The 18330-nt window shown below is 39.0% G+C and overlaps 1 protein-coding gene across 2 annotated transcripts in view; it reads right to left on the minus strand.

Moving 5' to 3' along the window:
• Positions 1-18330, minus strand: part of LOC145985806 (venom allergen 5-like) — a 40252-nt gene that overhangs the window by 12012 nt on the left and 9910 nt on the right. Inside the window, exons 1-3 of one of the 2 annotated variants that reach the window (XM_083119893.1) lie at positions 7221-7327; positions 3123-3235; positions 56-193 (exon numbers count right to left, since the gene is read on the minus strand). In XM_083119893.1, the coding sequence (XP_082976019.1) occupies positions 56-193; positions 3123-3235; positions 7221-7230 (261 nt within the window). In that variant the 5' untranslated portion in view covers positions 7231-7327. Of the gene's footprint in view, positions 1-55; positions 194-3122; positions 3236-7220; positions 7328-18330 lie in introns of those variants that run through there. The other variant, XM_083119894.1, reaches the window with a different exon arrangement.

Genomic DNA, 18330 nt, shown 5'->3' on the forward strand with positions numbered 1-18330 from the left:
AAATATACTATAACTGTTTATGCTACATTACCACCAGCTATGTGGGTGCACTTACCACTCCCTTCATATTTGAGATGCTGCACAGTGTTGCGTACGTCGACCTCGCCAAATTGAGATTCTCCTGGAGCGCATCTTCAAAGCCATAGAACATAGCGTGGACGAATATCTTATCGCCGCAATTTGGACCAATTTGCTGAAAAGTCCAAAGCCCTGCATTAACAAAGGGTCTCTATAAGAGCCATCGAAAGTGTCGACAGTAGTTAAACTAACGATAGTCGTTGAATTTACAATTCAATTTGTTATGATATAAAACTGTAACGAATTGACCAGCTGCTGGCATTTGCTTTTACGTGTATTAAGGTGCAAGGTGGCTCAATAAAGAAACTGTTGAAGTTCGAAAAGTAGGAAATGAAGCTTTCCTAGCGACTTGATGCAAACAAGCATTCTGAGGAGATTAACCAGGTTAAGTAGGTGTTCTCTTTCAACGTTAAGTGGGCATACATTGTTCTCATAATCAGGAAAGGTTAATCCGAGACAAAGAAACAGTATAAAAATAGTCTGCTTCGTGCTCTTACGCAGAAATCCAACCTCTGCAATGATTGTGGCTTCTGTGACTCTTCTGTCCCAGTCTGGATATGATTTTGGTGCCTACGAATAAAATTCTATGCCGTCTATGATGGTGTACTCTGTTACCCCTGTCTTTTTTTAGGTTGAAAAGGTTTAATATAAGTTTGTCGTTCCTTTTCCGAGCTGTTCTACTGTACGTCCTGTTGATCCAAAAGCTATAGTAGCCCTAATTCTAAAGGGACGCGGTAAACTCAAGATCATCATTGACTGAGCAGAGGAGAGACTTGATCTTAGGTGGCGGCCTGTGCATGGTCTTGGAACTATAATCTCTGCTTAATTTTTTCCGATGTATTGCCAGTAATTGTATCTGTTGTGATATCTGTATCCCTTCCCTAGGTTGCATGCCTGATGCACAGAAAGGGTAACCGGGACTGGCACTAGAGTTCAAAGTTGGATCCAAATTGCTAGCCCCGTCTAGTTGGCTGCACTTTTTGACTCTCTCTACGATCACGCGTCTACTTGGTTGAACGTCATTCACTTGCACCAGCCTGACACCGGGATACACCTGCACACCTAGATTCAAAAGTGAAGCGAACTAGAACAACGTATCTCGAAACCAGGACCTACATTGCTTGTAGTGGAAAGACTATGCGGCGAACAATCGGTTCTGGTAAGGGCCACGTTCTCCTCTACAGATTGGCCGGGATCTGGTGAGTCGGACCTTCTATGGACGATGCTGGTATCCCCGTCTGGTCTATGCTGTGATGCGGCGGCCCTAGTAAGAGCCCTATTGGCGTCTCCGTTCTGTCGCAGCGTTGTTCTGAGACTGTTGAGTTCGGAGTGCAGAGTTTGCTGGTCGAAAGTGTTTACTGCTCTGTCTGCTAGGATGCTTCTATAATTCTTAACAAGTGAACCTTAGTGATTTGCAAAAACTAGAATGCGTGGTGACATCTTCTATGTCACTAACCATGCAAATCGAATTGGTTTTCACTTACTTTGCACGAGAACTAGTGTGCTTTCGAGCAATATTGCAATTATTTGAGTGGGTATAAAGTTTAAGATCTTTTATTACAGCATAGTGCAATTAACTTTTACAACGAAGCAGTTCTACTCCAAGTATGTGTAATAAAATAAAGATTAATGCTGTTTTTATGAATTTCATATGCTTTATTCTTAATACCACTATTTCGCATATATTTCGGGAACAGGCTGAACCCCAAATCCCCCCCCCCCCCCGTGAATGTCCTTGTTCTAAAAGGTAACACGCCGGAAACAAAGATAACAGTATTGTTATTAATTCTCTTTTCGCCAATGAATACTGGAACTTTGTCAACGAAAAATAGTTTTGGAAGAAGGCAATCGTATACATAAATATGCGCATCGCTTTAGCGGGGATTGGGGGGTAATTGTGCACTCCCATGATTGTAGAAGAGCTGAATCATTTTTGTTCTTTACGATACCATCTACAAGATATAAGTTGATTTGATTTTTTTTTATTTATTGTCGCTTTTCTTCCACTTTTGGCTAATCGCGGCAGTGACGATAAGTGATGACATTCATGAAGAGGCATTCACAAAGAACACTCAAGATTTGAACCCGTGTGTCCTGACGTCGTAGCGTGCTGAGCAAACTACTCCTCCACTCAGGTAGGCCACAAGATATAAGATGCTAACATTGACAATTGTGAGATACACTGTGCTTTATAGAGCAAACTCTACTTGTACGTACCACACTTCAAATTGTTCACTATGGTTGAGGAGCGTTTCGGCTTGTATTTCGAAACGTACAAAGGATCAACAGTAACTCCCGTTCCCCCTTTTAGCAAACTGGCTGCCAGAGAAGATTGTGCGATCGTCAAAGTTTTGACTGTTTCTACAGGTCAGATTTTTGTAAGTTAAATAAAGTTGAGGACTTTAGAAATGAACTACTTTCTTTCTTCTTTTTGAATTCAACTTACGGCTTATATTTATATTTCGGTATAATTTACTTCGGATCATACGGTAGACCTAATTTCCTGAATTGAAAGTTTATGCTTCCTGCAGTATTCTATTTTTATGCTCTTGCAACCAATGACGTAGCCAGGCATTGGGTTGTCGGGCCAAACCTCCTTCCGATGTTGCCAAATTAAATGCTTTACAATTAAAATTATGGTTTCTTTTTTACAATACAAAATTATGATTTCTTTGTAGATTTCGGGGTGCTGAGTTCCAAACTAATATTAACGTTCTTTGCTTGGGCCATATTTTCATGTCCTGCAAGGAAAATTGACTGAAACCACATGTAAGCGTTGAAGAGCTTATTCCCAATATGTAAGAATCTTATTTTCACAATCGCAATAGCATCGTTGCCCACATTGTTTATACTATTTAAATGCATACAATTACATGCTAAACACGGTTTCATAATCACTAAGTTACAAAATAATGCAAATATGCTAATATGTGTAATATTTTGGTGCATGTCGTAAATTTAACCACGTTTGTCATGTATTCTGTATAGAGAACACGGCAAAAATTGTAAATTTTCTGATATGTGATACACGTGAAAGCACATACCTGTTTGTACTTGCACATCGGATGACTCTCACTTTTCTCTCCACATCCTTTGCAATACTCGGAGTCTGGAATAGCAGTCGCGCCCATAAGGATTGAAAGCAAGAAACACGTTCCTGGAAAATAAACTCAAGACGTGAGCGATAAGGTTCATTCTTGAAGGAGGCGATGCGGGGCTTGTAGCCATGGCCGTAAATAAGGGAAGGATCTAACGGGTCCAAACCACTCATATCGGTTTAATAAATATTTGCATTAAGTATATAATCAAAGTAAAAACATTTCAAAATTGGTTGAAAGAGTTATGAAAGATATTAATATCACACTTACACAGAAATGTAAGAGTTTTAAAAATACCAAATTTAAATGAAAAAATTATATTCTTATGATTAATATAATTAATGTACATCTAGCCAAATTATTTTAGAGACAAAATTTTAAAAGTATTTATTAAAAGTAAATAAATACTAATAAATTTGAACTATTAAAATTGCATTAACCTTGGCCTCAAGGGCGTATTTAAGGGGGGTTCAACGGGTCCAAACCCTCCCCTTATGGTTCAGTAAAATTATCAGGTTACCTGTTCTATCCGCTTGTTCATAAAAATTACTTCGGAGTTATTTTATTCTCATAAATTCGAGACGTATAGGACGGGATACGGATGGGAAGGAAATTACTTAATTTCACACACCAGCTGGGACTGCAGACCAAATGTCTGCAATTTTCTGATAGGTTCGAAATTTCTGCGACAAGAAACTGCATTGGGACTGACAAATCAGTTATAATTTTTTTTTTACCTTGAGTCTTCTTAAAGGAATTTGCTTTTTAAAAACGCACTGCAAGAAAACCAGGGAAACACCGTAATATTATCAACTTGTTTGACACAAGATGAACAGCAAAGTATCAATACTAAGTAGCGTGACGGAAATGTAGAGAAATATTTCAGCAAGCGCTTCAGTTTCGTCACTGTGTAACCTGTGGGGAGTTTGAGCATCTCCACTTGTTCTAACCAAATTGTTTTCATGCAGTGCAAGATTATGTTGGGCACCTCAAAAGGTGGACTGTTCAGTACTGTGAACATGTCAGTATTCTAATAGAGATATTAAAGAAAAACTAAGAGAGAGTTCAGAGAACTTTAATGAAATTTATTCCAAAGCAGAGAAACTTCTTAGAGAGTATGATAAACAAACGAAGAGACCTAGAACACCCAACCGTCAAATCTGAGGGAATAATGCACCAGCTGAGAGCACAAAATAATATTACGAAGTAAACCTTCGTTGTCCATTTTTGGACCATTTTGTAATAGAATTGAACTCACGTTTCTCTGAACACAGTCAACACATTGCAAAATTGGAAAAACTTATTCCAAAAATGAGAACTGGCTATCCCTCATTCATTGGAACAGTGTGTCAAAATGTTGGATGGCCTGGTTGATAGATTGGATTTTGATAGCCTGATCATACCTAATCCTGATATAAGTCCTGGATTGTCCGGGACAATCCCGGAATTATATCATTTGTCCTGGTGTCCCGAATAGTTTCTTCGGGATGGACAAATGTCCTGGAATCGGGTGGGAATGAAGAAATGATTAAGATAATAACTTTATTTATATGTAAATGCGCAATATTAAAATGCTCATTTTACTAAACAATCTAACTGTACATTGAACCGCTCGCCCTCGATAATACAAGAGTTATCGGGTTACAAGAACATGCTGCAAAGATATGACTTCACGATAGCGCCGCCGTCTGCTAGCAGCACTGAATTTCAGTTGCAAATCTCTTCCATTGCATAGTAATCGGTTTACTGTAAACAGTCAGTGCTTGGGCGTCCGCACTGTTCAGTCCGCAGTTCTCAAATAAAGTTTCGACTTTGTGAGATAGGAGCTTAATTCATTATGGCACGGAAAAGGAATTTCGATGTCAATGATATACTTCGAAGTAGATTTCTGTTTCTTTTTAAGAAGTGTAAAGAATATGATAATGGATATGTACATACACACAACTTTGTCGGGTCCAGCACCCCCCCTCCCTTCCCGCTCCCCAACAAGCTTCCGGATTTTCCCTTATGAAATATAGCAACCCTAATCATACCAAAAGTTGAACCCCACCCCTTACGTGAACTATATATACACGCCCGTGCTTGGGCTACAAAGTTGAACCCCACTCATCATATATTTAAGGCCATGGTTGTACTATGCATATATCGTGTTGCGTAAGAGTCAGAATGTAAAAAAATGGGTAACGGTAGTATAAGCCGGAGACGGATTTCTTAAAATTTACAGGAGAAAAGACGAGAAAGTACTTAAGGAATTGCGTTCTTGGGGACTTTCTGAAGCCGGGGAAATTGTTTTTTAGAATCGTGCAACGTATTTTGCCTGCAAATAAGGTATTTTTCGTCAATCATGCACCTCCGTTGTACGATAGCTCGTGCCGCCATTACCGTCGACTACGTGAATCAAATGTTCTGCGCGTTCGGTTATGTAACCCCCTCACAGTGTAGCAACCACGCGGTAGTTTGACAAGATGACATGTGAGAGAGTTTTTTTTTTCCAATGTAAGGTAAGACTCTAGTCATATATCGTTGGAAAGCTTATTTTATAAGGAATTCAACAACGTAAATCCCAAAGCGAGCAAAAATTTCCTGAAGGAGTAAATCGTGAAAAACGGATGTTGTCCGGATATGCGCAATTGAACGTACTGAGGAATTTTTTAGATGATGAAGCACATATTTAGGGGTGAAATGAGTGCTAATGGAACCTAACCTAACAGGCCTAACCTAACCTCGTAGGCATACCTCGACCCCGTGAATGGATAGTGGGGCTATCGTGAACAGAAAGTGTAAAAAGAAAAAGGTACTTACCCGAAGAGATGCCGGGTGCCGCACAACGATCGCGCACCGCGAACGCAAAGAAGCAATCACCATGCAGATAAGGACGTAAAGTAGAGTCTAGCCTCAATTTTCGCTTAAAAACCTTTTGTGAATAGTTTGTGCGGCATTTATCGGTTCATAAGTTTGGAAACACTGCACATCAGCTGACGATACTGCATATCAGCTGACGATAGACAACGTGAGTCAAAATTTGCACGCCGAATTAGCAACGACTAAAAAATGATTATAATGTTAAAAATAACGCTTTTTTCATGGGAAAAAAGTGATCCCCAGCTTGAAAAATCTTCCGCTATGCATATGAGGTAAGTAGCAATGATTTTTATATGAAAACAAACGAGTTTAATGTGTCTCCGGCTTATACTACTGGTACCAAAAAAGGTTATTGGTACTGTTATTAGCTTAGGAATATAAGAAACACGACACAAACTTATCTGCTTGTAAAAATGAGTAATGTAATTGAATGCATACAAAATCATTAATATCCGATTGCAGTAGCGAATTCACGGGAGGTAGACGTAAACTACGTAGATAACACCCATATTTGCGTGCTAATTTGTGACTGCTCCCCAGAAACTCAAGCATCAGCCTTCGGAAAGTTCCTTTTTCAATGTAACTGAGTTCTAGTTAGAGTTACTTGGCTCAATGGGGAACTCGATTAACTTCACAGTTACTCCTTGTAAAATACCAATCTCCGTAGTTACGGTTAGCTTTCCTCGAAAAAGGTAACTGCAACTCCTTACTAACGCATCACATCCAAACACAGTCAAACCTATTAATCTTCTCATTATTTTCCATCACTTACATGGTTAGGTTCATATCTGCTATGATTAAAGTAAAATGTATAGTGAAAACATAATCTCTATACGTTCGTCGAACATACATGGTATTCAAAAGTAAACATTTACAAGTAAATAGTTAAAAATAGACAAATTTCTCCATGTAGCATATTGCTTTTGCAATGTGAAGACTTGGACGATATTTTGTTCTCGATTAAACTGTGATGTAACTAGCATAACTAATGTGTCCTTGACTTTATAATGTGCATAATACAAATAAAAGCTACGCAGTTTAATGTGTAAGTCAGCTCCATCAATATGATTCGAAGTATAGCGGTAAATATTTGCCAAATTTAATAATCTCTATGTCAAGTGAATATTCTTATATACATTTAACTAACTATAGGAAAGAAATCGTTAACTATTAACTACTTACTCGCAATCATGGTGAATTCAAATTAATTTTCATTAAATGTCGTTGTCCAACGTAGCTGCGATCACTTTACTGCGATTAACAACACAGATTAATAATTAAGATAGATCTTCTTCTCTTTTTACATGACCCTGCCAACAATATCCTGTGGACTTTGGTCAGCGTTTCTGTTTTTGTATTTGTTTTAATGTTTTTCTTCTGAAGTTGGTAGATAGTCACTCAAGTTCACCAGTATCACAAACGTAAACGATTGTATGAGTAAATAACTCACTTTTATCCTTGCGCTGTTACTTTATAAAATCATCTTATATTTCAAGCCTAAATTTTCGTGCATATCCGAACAGATGTCATATGAGATAATTATGATAGAAGGGAAGAGAGTAATATGGGAAATGGAATTTTCAAACGTTGTATGCCTTTATAGTGTGATTCGTTGAAGTGAGAAAATTGGACATTCTAAGAATAAATGTTGCGCATCAGGATTTTCATTACCACATTTTCAATTTTTTTTAGTTTTAATATGTATTTTTGCTAAGTGTGCTGGGGTACGCACGTGTAATGTCGAGCGGCGAATCCTGAATGCCACGATGTCACCTTTGCGAAGAAAAGTTTGATTTTACGTTCATTTTAATACCATATTGCGACACTCGAAGCACTGATACGTGCTGCAACCGTGAATCTAACCCAGAACCTTTTATTACAATGTTATGCAAATGTATTATTTACGTACATATTTCTTATTTGGCATATCTTTTCTGGATAATCGTGACAATGAAATTGATTGAAATTCGTTGAAATAGAAGACACTTTCGAAAGAAAACTCACGGCCAGGCCAGGACTTTAACACGGAACCTTCTGTGGGAGGATTGTAACTCGATAACTTAACTCGCTAGGCCACCAAGACGGTGCAAAATATGAGGTCCGAAACTTCATTTCTGCTAGCGGCTACTTTCTTACTTCCCTCTTGTACCAAAAGGAAAACACAAACATTTGTAGGATTTGTATGCATGCACATCCACATGCACACACACACACACACACACACACACACACAAATAGGTATGTATACACTTGGGCTTCTGAATCCGGTAACGTTATTATTATTATTATTATTTGAAGCTTTGATTCATCTAGAACCTACCTCGTTATTTCCTTTTGCTCTTTTTTTATCCCCAAACATACGTCGCTATTTCCTTTTGCTTTTTCAAATTTCCAAATTTACATGTCTATTACCTTTTGCTCCCATTCATACTTAAAGTTTCGTCGCTATTCCGTTAATTCGCACGTCAGTCATATTTTAGAGCGGCAAATTTCGCTGCTAACCCTTACATGCTTAATCACGTTCAAAGTTGTCGACAGTTTCGGAGGGAAATATGCCAAGACCTCATTTGCCTATTACAAAGTGTCGGGAGACAGGAGAGAATGAATGTGGCGACTCCCGACTTCCACGGCGTCAGGCGCTGCCACGGGAGGGGCCGATTCCGAGATGTCTACGGCGCAACACGTCATTCGTCATCCTCAGACAAATTAGGAAACTTTTGGCGCCGGAACTCAGAGGTCACGTTACATCACAGGGACACAGATCCATCAAGCTTTCAAGTTCTAGCATTTGCCTCTCTTTGAGCCTAATCAAGACGTTCAGGATCGAGGTATTCTGAAGCATAAATTGCGATCCGAGCGGGGGCTGATGGAGCTGTAGTCTTCCCATAATATACCAGCCCGTGCTTTAAAAATGGCATAACGTGCATTCAATTTATAAAGAAAATGTATACATGCTGAAAATAATTAATTACTAAGATATTTTAAGAATTTTGATATAATTTATATTGCTGGAAAAATTGAAAGAAAGATGGCCAGATCTATCTAATGCTGTCAGTTTAGTGAACATCAAGATAGCCACCGAAAAGCTTCATGACTCATAGCGAAGTCTTCATTGTTATTTAGCAAACCTTATATCGTATCGCACGTAAAAAGGTTATGATTTCAGTATTTAAAAAATCCGGAAGGATTTCAATAAGGACTAAAGCTTCCAATTCCGTCAACATTTCATTCCTTGCCAAACCCAAGGATCCACTAGGATTCTTCTTCTTCTAATCCTATTCGTCGCACGTGAACTAAAGTACAGGGGAAAATAAAGACAATGATCCTCCGATTGCAGTCGTACTGGCGAAAATAGAACAGGCATTCCTATAGAAAAGATAAAGCCCCCTCCTACACATTGCAATGTACCGTGAATGCACGTTGTGGGAGGGGGAGGTGGAGGTAGGACTCCACATACTAACGATGTCCGCCATTGTGGACGTGATGTGATCAGCACCATTCTCAGGCAGCTTTTACCCACCAAGGTTGTCCCCTGGTACCAATGTAGTAGAGACTGGGTGAACACCAGAATATCGATGGAAGAATTCGCACCTAAAATCACTCGAACCCGGGTCTCCCGCGTGGCAGTCACACGTATTACCGACTGGACACACGTGGCTTTAGAGGCATTGTTACTCACTCTATGCTTATTTCGGGGGTTTCATTAAGCGCCATGTTCCAGAAACCATACCCAGCAGGCCCGATAACACCCACTGCATACTTTCAAAGGCTACCAGATGTCCCGATATAGTCGGGACAGTCCATAGACGTCACTTGGGGAGGATAGGTGAGCAAGGGAGCGTTCACTCTCGCAAAATTTCAGGTATAATTTAATTCACAAGTCACGCTTTTTCTAAAAATCACCTGATATCTGAGGTTCTCAAGTTTCCGCCCGACTTTCTTCGACTGCATCCTGATTTTTTGTTCGTACATATTCAGGCATGTTCTGTTTTCTTGTTAAAAGAATCACTACGCTGGTATGTACAATTTAATTTTTATTATTTACATAATTTACAACATGCGGGAAATATGAAATATAGGTAGTACTTCGTTAAAATAATAATAACCCCCTCTTCGTTTTTGTTTGTCTACTTAGAATGTCTCAGCAATAGGCAAAATACTTCCTCTCCTATTAAAATGAAAATTTTAGTGACGTTGGAAGGTTATTTCTGTTGGGAAATATAGGGTAAAAGGTAAAGCACGGTATCTCAATTCAAAGCTTCGACTCATCATCTCGCTACGGAAGGCTTCTTAGATATGCCTGTCACCTCGATCTAGTCCCGTCTAACAGTTACTCTAGGCATAAGTCTCAGTCTAATCTCTAATCTCTGTACCATCCCAGTAACTTATGATAACCACTGAAAAATCTCAGAGCTTTGCGGATTATCGCACACGAGTCCTTGACACAAACCACATAGCTATAACTCTGTTACGGTATAGACCATTATGAATTCGTAAGCACTTTGTTTCTGCAAGCATATCTTGGCGTACGGGAGTCATCAGAAAAATCCCCGCGCCCCAATCCTTTGTTCTCAACTGTAAATAATGAGGTATTACGATGCACGACTTAGCAACACTGATTGGTAGGTGCAGATAACAGCGTCAAGTGGAAAGCAAACAAAGCAATATGGCGTCCGGCTGCCATAACAAAAGAACTTTTGTTTCTATCTCTGAAGGCATACAGTCAGTTGTTGAATGATGACGTCTTTGTTTTTCGATCCATTTCAATCTTTGGATTTTTGCGACAATTTGGGCATGGGATTTCGGGGTACCTCTAAATAATGGTGCGAAATGTGTGCTTCATAAATATGATGAGCGTGTCTTTTTTATAGTTTTAATCCCCCATTATTCCCCTTTCTCTTTCATTTGTAACTCCTTTCGTTTTTCTGTTTTTCTTTTCTTGTATTTTGTTTTTCCTTTTTAATATCTCTTTGTTGGCGCTCACTTTCCCCCTTCTTGATTATTTTTTCTATGGCTTTTCTTCTGTCTTTTGTCTCGTTTTCTTTCTCTTTCTCGCTTCTGTCATTCTCTGTCACTTATTTCCTATATCTTATTTTCTCTCTTAAGTTACGGTGATGCACGAAATATTCAACCATTTGATATATTGATATCATTTTATATTTTATATGCTATATGATATATTTTATGAGTTTCATGAGGAATCACGTTATGTCTTTCAACAGAAGTTCCAGCAGCACGTTGAAAAATAGCGCAATAACTTGTAAAGCGTGCTTCATATCGCTGCCGCTAGAGGGCTAATGTATACAACATGGCGGACAAAGGAAGATTTGCGACATAATATCAACCACAGACAGTGTGAAAAGTTTGTGAAGGAAGGAACTGTATTGGGACCGAAGCGTATTCGATTGATGTCTGTTCGATTGCCTGAGAATATACAAGCTGTATTTGCTTGAATTGGATCATTCCCTGCTGTACCTGGTATAATGACGTCAATATTTCCCACATAAGGATTTTGACACCCCCCTCCCGTTTGAGTAAATTGTCTGTCGGAATCAGACAAGAAGTGGCGTGGAGGACCAAACCTAGAGCTTGGAAATCGTACACTTTTTGACAAATGATGCCATGGAGGAAAGTGTGCTAGGCGTCCTTATGGGCGATCAAGACACGAGACAAGAGACGCTCTGCTCAAATAGGCTAAAGAAGTTATAAAAATTGTTCAAAAACTTACAAAAATCGTGATACAGTACATTTTCCCAACACAACATCTTTTAGTGGAAACAACACAAAAGATTTCATAAAGACATCCTTCTGGTGAACTGAACCACTGAAGCATTCAGTAACACCGTATACTGCTCAATGCAATTTACTTTTCAATAGAAGGTAACATGAAGGAATTGAGTCTTTCTTGTCCTCAGTTCTGACTTGACATAATTGGGAAAACTTCTCTCTCGCGTGAGAAGCGTGTTACAGAAATCAGTGAAAACGTTCTGATCAGTTTCTTCAAAATTTCATACTACACTTATCTTCCAGACACTTGCAACCGCTGGAGAACTGTTTCTGGAGGCTAGCCCATCTTCTTCGCTCGTACAATCCAGACTTGAGCCTCCAGGTCCAAAATATTCAGTGCAAAGCGATCTGCTACACTCTAAAAATCTTTGTTACACTCAACTGAGTTTAGGACATCCATGCTCCTCGGAGAACACCAGCTTTCCCACAAGACAGTCCAACAATGTTTAATTTCCTCCTTCTTTGTTATCACAAGTCAATGATGTGGTCATCCAAAATTGAAGAAACGAACCCTGCTCCCATAGTTAAAGTGACACCCTTTGATTACATTGCGACAACCGAAGATGAAACCTTAGTACACTTTTAATGGAGTATTATGTTGATAAAATGCAGTACATTTGGAAGGTTTTCCTTTGTTTTACACCTTATACACAGACAGGCTAATCGAGACTGGACGTGCAGTTCAAAGTGAGACCCGAACCAGTGTGTAATGTGCCTCCTGCGGTGATAGAACACGAGACTCCTTGATTACAGAAAGGCGACCATGGACGGTTCTCGTGCTTGGTTTCTTTTCCTTGATAATCAGGTCTTGAGATGATTCGTATGGATCTATTTGGAGTTTAAGTGCTGAGCATTTCATAAAAGTTGGCCATTTACATGGGTGAATCAAATATAAACGGGAATTTATTGCTTAATTGCAGGGAAAGTGTGGTGTAGTCCTGTGGCCTTGAGGTGATGATAGTGGGTGTATCTGGAGTCTGTTCCTTCCCTGGAGTCCTTGTCAACTTTTATCATCAGTCAGTAGCACAATGAGTGAGCAGGAAGTACACCCGTCCATTGCGCAACGCATCATTATCAAATTTCTTACAAACGAAGTGAAATTTTGACCAGACTTCGAGCACAGTTTGGTGAGTCCACCCTTTCAAAGACCCGTGTGTATGAATGGCACAACATGTTTTTTGGGAGGATGGGAAACTGTGGAAAATGAAAGACCAACGGCGGCCAAGGAAAAGCATCACTCAAGAAAACATTCTGGCTGTTCAGGACTTGATTGAAGGTGACCGTCGCTTGGCAGTCAGTGAAATTTCATCTGCAGTGGGCATAAGTTATGGTAGTGCTCACACGATCATTCATGAGAGCTTGGGCTACAGAAAAATCGCTTCGAGGTGGGTGCCTCCTCACTGAGGAGCAGAAAAAGGTTCGACTGCAAATCTCTCAAAGGCTCCTGGTTCGTTATGAGAGAGAAGGGGATTAATTTTTGCACCATCTTGTCACCTGTGATGAAACTTGGGTCCACCACTACACACCAGAGTCAAAACAGGCCAGCAAGGAGTGACGGAAAAAAGAAGAGGCTGAGTCATTCAAGACCAAAAGCCACGCATCAGCTGGGAAGATTCTTGCCACAGTTTTTTGGGATTTCAGAGGTGTCATTTTTATTGATTATCTTCATGAAAGAAGAACAGTAAATGCTGCTTACTATTGTCAACTCCTGGAAAGTGTTAAGGCTGCTTATCGGACCAAACGACGTGGTACACCCATCAGAAGTGTTCTGCTGTTTCATGACAACGCCAGACCTCACACAGTGCAATACGTGACAAACTGGACGAAATTCATTGGACACCACTTGAACATCCTCCATACAGTCCAGACTTATTCCCTTGTGATTATCACTTGTTTGGACCCCTGAAAAAAGCACTCGGAGGTAAGCGTTTTCAGGATGACGCAGAGGTGGAATAGTTCGTGTGCAACTGGCTGCACACACGACCGAGAACTTTCTGGGACAAAAGGATTGCCAAATTCCCTATTCGCTGGCAAAAGTGCATTTCAGTTCAAGGGAGCTATGTAGAAAAGTAATTACTTTGTTTCGTATTTGTATTTTGTTTCAATAAATTATGAAAAATAAATTCCCGTTTATATTTGATTCACCCTAGTATGTAGTTAGTCTAGTAGTAACGTCTCAAATTTGGATCCATTTAAAGATGATCCTGATGCATTTACAACTTGCTCTATAACTATTGATCAAACTTGCGGGAAAGATAATGTGATGGAAGTGTACTACTTCACCAAATTCAGGAAAGATGAAGATCCATTTTAATGGAACCCTTGAGAAGGTTTTGACTTGTCAGTCTACGTGAAATTTCTGCCCAAGCTTGGAGCATTCATTACGAAAAAATAGCAATGGATGCCGAAGAAAAGGGTAATTATGCCTATAAGTTTCCAGTTCATGCTTTGCCATGCCCAAAGTACACAGCTGCGTAACTCGTTAACATCCTTCTTACTGGCCGGATATGTTTGAAATACACACTTCACAGTGTACAATTGGATCGCAGTTGTATGCCTTAGGAACTTTACAAAATGATTTACACTGAGCAACTGATAGTTGAAATAGTATTTTGGAGGTGAACAATTTTCGAAATGCTCTTCTTTTCTGATACGCCACTAGTTCCAGATATTCGAACTTGTGGGTTTTGTAGTTATCCGTGTTGAAACACAGAGGTTCCAAAATAATTTCCTAGCGGGGCCAAATACGCTGCCAATATAACCCAATTTTGTGCACTTCAGCCTAATCTATTAAACCATGGAAACGATAATATTTATATACCAAGATAACTCTGGAAAGAGAAAGGAAATATTAGCAGTCACATGGTTGTAACATGTGAAAGTATTCCGCGTGCAACAGCACGGCCATCTGTTGTCTAAATGACGAAACACTAATGTGTCGTGGAATTGAAAATGGCAAAGGAATGAGAGCATGTGTGGCGTGGGTTTTTATCTTCTCCAAGGCAACGCTCTGCCCGTATGTAGATATAGCTGCAAATGAGGATTACGTGTGCAACAGGTGTTCCTGACAGCTTTCCTTTGTTTAGGCGTTAAATAAAGAAGGAAAATTGCCAAGATAATGAGGCTGCTGATTTCTGTGAAATAACTTTTATCAGGGAAGAGACTGCGGGTGTAAGGGAACTTTAACTCTGAGGTCTGATTCGGGGAAATTCTAACGTGGAAACCACACTGATTATGAACAAATATGGTGGAAGGCTAGTGGCGTTTCACAAGATAAAGGGGTGTTGTGACTTTCTGTGTATATGCAATTTCTATACGTTACTATAGTTTGTCCTTTCTTGCAAAAGAAATCTCAAGAAAGAGACGGGAGTGTAATTAAACTTTTTGCTTTGAGGAGGGGTACCATCGGGGGCGTGGATGGGCTGCAGCTCACCGTGAAATAGTTTTGGCCCATCCAACTGGCCCGTATGAGAAATTTTTAGAACCTGTGTGTGAGAGAGAAAGAGAGAAAGAAATTCGTTTAAAATGCATTTTATGCTCAGAAAGGATAATTCGGGACGGCTCCTATAGTTTAAAGTGAGTCCGTACTACCAAGAATAAACAGGATTGGTATGTTTCCCATGTAAATTTTGCGAACACCATGACGTCATGAAATTTAGCGTGCAGAGCCACCTGGTAGTTGCTCTGAAACTTGCTCGTTGTCATGGCAACTTATTTGCCAATCCGATCTATGCGTTCATATGGTTGTCATAGTAACAGCCAATTGCATCCTACTTCAATTGTGACAGTTGAATGTGTGTTCGCGCAATAACCCGCCAGTTCTAGTCCTACTCTCGATATTTTCTAACAATGATTTGGGCATTTCTCGTACCTTAACACGGCAAATCTGCAAACACAATAGGAATAAAACAATGATGATCTATTAAAGCACTTTTTACCTTCATTTTTTTCCGATTTTCTGAGTTTGAGTTAAAAGAAAGGACGAAATTGGTGTGTTGGGTCTCACTGAAATGCAGAAAATCGGAAATAATAAGAAAAAAAGATGCCTAAAAAATCACCATTGCTCAATTTACACCTATTGTGTTTACAGATTTTCCGCGTTAAAGATATTAGAAATGTCCAAATTATTGTTAGAAAATATCGAGAGTAGGACGAGAACTGGCTAGCATGACCAGCCCCCCCCTCCCCCCCACACACACACAAGAAAAAATAGGAGAGGAAAAAACTATAAATATTTGTATAGGGCGATTGGCAAAGGTAAAAACTGCAAAAATCCCAAAATAAATAATAATAAAAATAAAATGTAGGAAACTTTTTGCAATCCAATGAGATTCAAATCTTAGATCATTGGTGGAGAAAGGTTGCGAAATCATTAAAGACTGGTTGGTGGAGGAAGATCTTAAATTACACAAACACGTGCGCGTGTTTTACTTCGCTTTTCTTCCACTTTTGCCTAATCGTGAAGATAGGGATGAGTGATGATATTGAAAGGTGCCTTCCTTGTCCTTTCAACTTTCTATCATTCTAATTAACATATATCACCAGGTGAATAACGAGGAAGAGCGACGCATACAGTTACGCAAAATTAGGAAGGAAAACATAACAAACTTGCGGGATGCTGATGCGAGAAAACGCTCAAAATAGAACAAATACCATCCTTTAAAAAATATCATAGCTTAGCTGCGTGGCTGGGGAGAGACCTGCGCTCGATCGCCAGCTCTAAACTTCGAAGGAGACGAAGAAAGTGAGCGGAAACATCCATCGCGACACTTTAGGCTGCTCTCATGCTGAACTAGGCTTCGTGGCGGTTCCTCTCTCGAACCTTTATGCCACCCTCTGTCGTCAACGTCCTCGTGCAGTTTACATTACATTTACTGAACATAGATCACGCTGTCCTATCCGTTATATAAAGACGACCAGGTGCTTGCTTGGAACTTTCTGAACGCTGTCTGACATAATGAAGTATAACTTTGACATGACTGGAAAAACTTTGGGTATTGACTCCGATTTATTATTAATTGGACATTATGGTCTGGCTTCAAGAAACGTGAAGAAATACATAAGTGCGAGAATTCGTAAAATATTAGAGATATCGACTTGATATCGGGTATGGCAACACGTTAGTATGTTCACAGGGCGAAACCTAACCATGCCAGATATCAATAATGAATAACTTGATAAATAATTAATAATTAAGGAGACGAAATAGTCTGAACTTATTATTCCGTATCATGGCATGTTAGCATGCCCACAGGGTGAACCTACTCATACGGCAGAATAACATTAAGTCCTGTGCTTTATGCAAAACTGGAAATATATTACTATCACGTATAAGTTTCGAAGAAATCAAACTGAATTATCACAAAGTTGAAAGATATCTTTAATTAACTTATTCTCACGCATGGTGACATGTTAGCATGTCCACAGGGCGAACCTAACCATGAGTCAGAATAACAGTAAGTTCTGAGATTTGTGTCGAAATTTAACATTATTATGAGAAGATTGACTTAAAATATCAGAAAACTTCAAAGTACAATTTAAATAAACTTATTATTTCGTATGGTGACATGTTAGCATGTCCACAGGGCGAACCTACCCATACGACAAAATAACTATGTCTGTAAGTCAATCTGAGAACGAAGACTGAATTCTTGAACCCTGCCATAAAGGGAGCTGAGTATTTAAGATGTTAATCCATCGGAGTCGGTGATGAAAATTCCCCAGAATTAGGTTTCGAGGCTGTATTTATACCCCGCATGTCAAGCAGAGCGCCTCCCGTGACACAAAGGTAAACATAGCTACAGCTGTAGAACTAATTTGTGTATAATGGCAATATTTTAAAGATTAAACAGTATGTTCCATAAGGTTCATTTTTCTATGTCTAAAACAACAATGATGAACCTTGAAGTTTCTATAATATTCTCTACCATAAACTTTGTCACATTCTTAAAGAACTGCTTTCCATTGTCCATAAGGCTTATGTTACTAATAACTTCAACTGAAATCTAGCTCTTATGGCTTTCATAATAGTTTAATTCTAAAACAGAAAAACATATTTTTAACTAATTGTCAACAATGAAAAATCTTGCTTTCATGAAGCTTGTAAATAACAAACACGAAACTTTTCGAATGACAAAATTATGTCATTAGGTCAACCATTATATATATATCTTAACTTTCATAACGTTTATAGTGAATATAAAAAGCAAAATAATTAAGAATAATATTAAATATGACTGAATCTTTGATAGGATTCGGGACGATCATATCAATATGATGAAATTAATGAAGGGACACTCACAAACATACATGCCCAGGATGGAATTCGAACACGAGACCACTGGCATCGTAGCACGAAGTGATAACCACTATGCCACAAGGATCGGCACACACATACATATATATTATATAATGATGCAAAATTATGTTACTTTTCAATTTTTATGTTAATTTTTGGCTTTTTATTAACGTAAATCAGATTTAATTCTGATATACGTCTTGCATT

This window comes from Lepisma saccharinum, chromosome 3, assembly GCF_977018435.1.
Source record: "Lepisma saccharinum chromosome 3, izLepSacc3.1, whole genome shotgun sequence".
Taxonomy (NCBI): Eukaryota; Metazoa; Arthropoda; class Insecta; order Zygentoma; family Lepismatidae; genus Lepisma; species Lepisma saccharinum.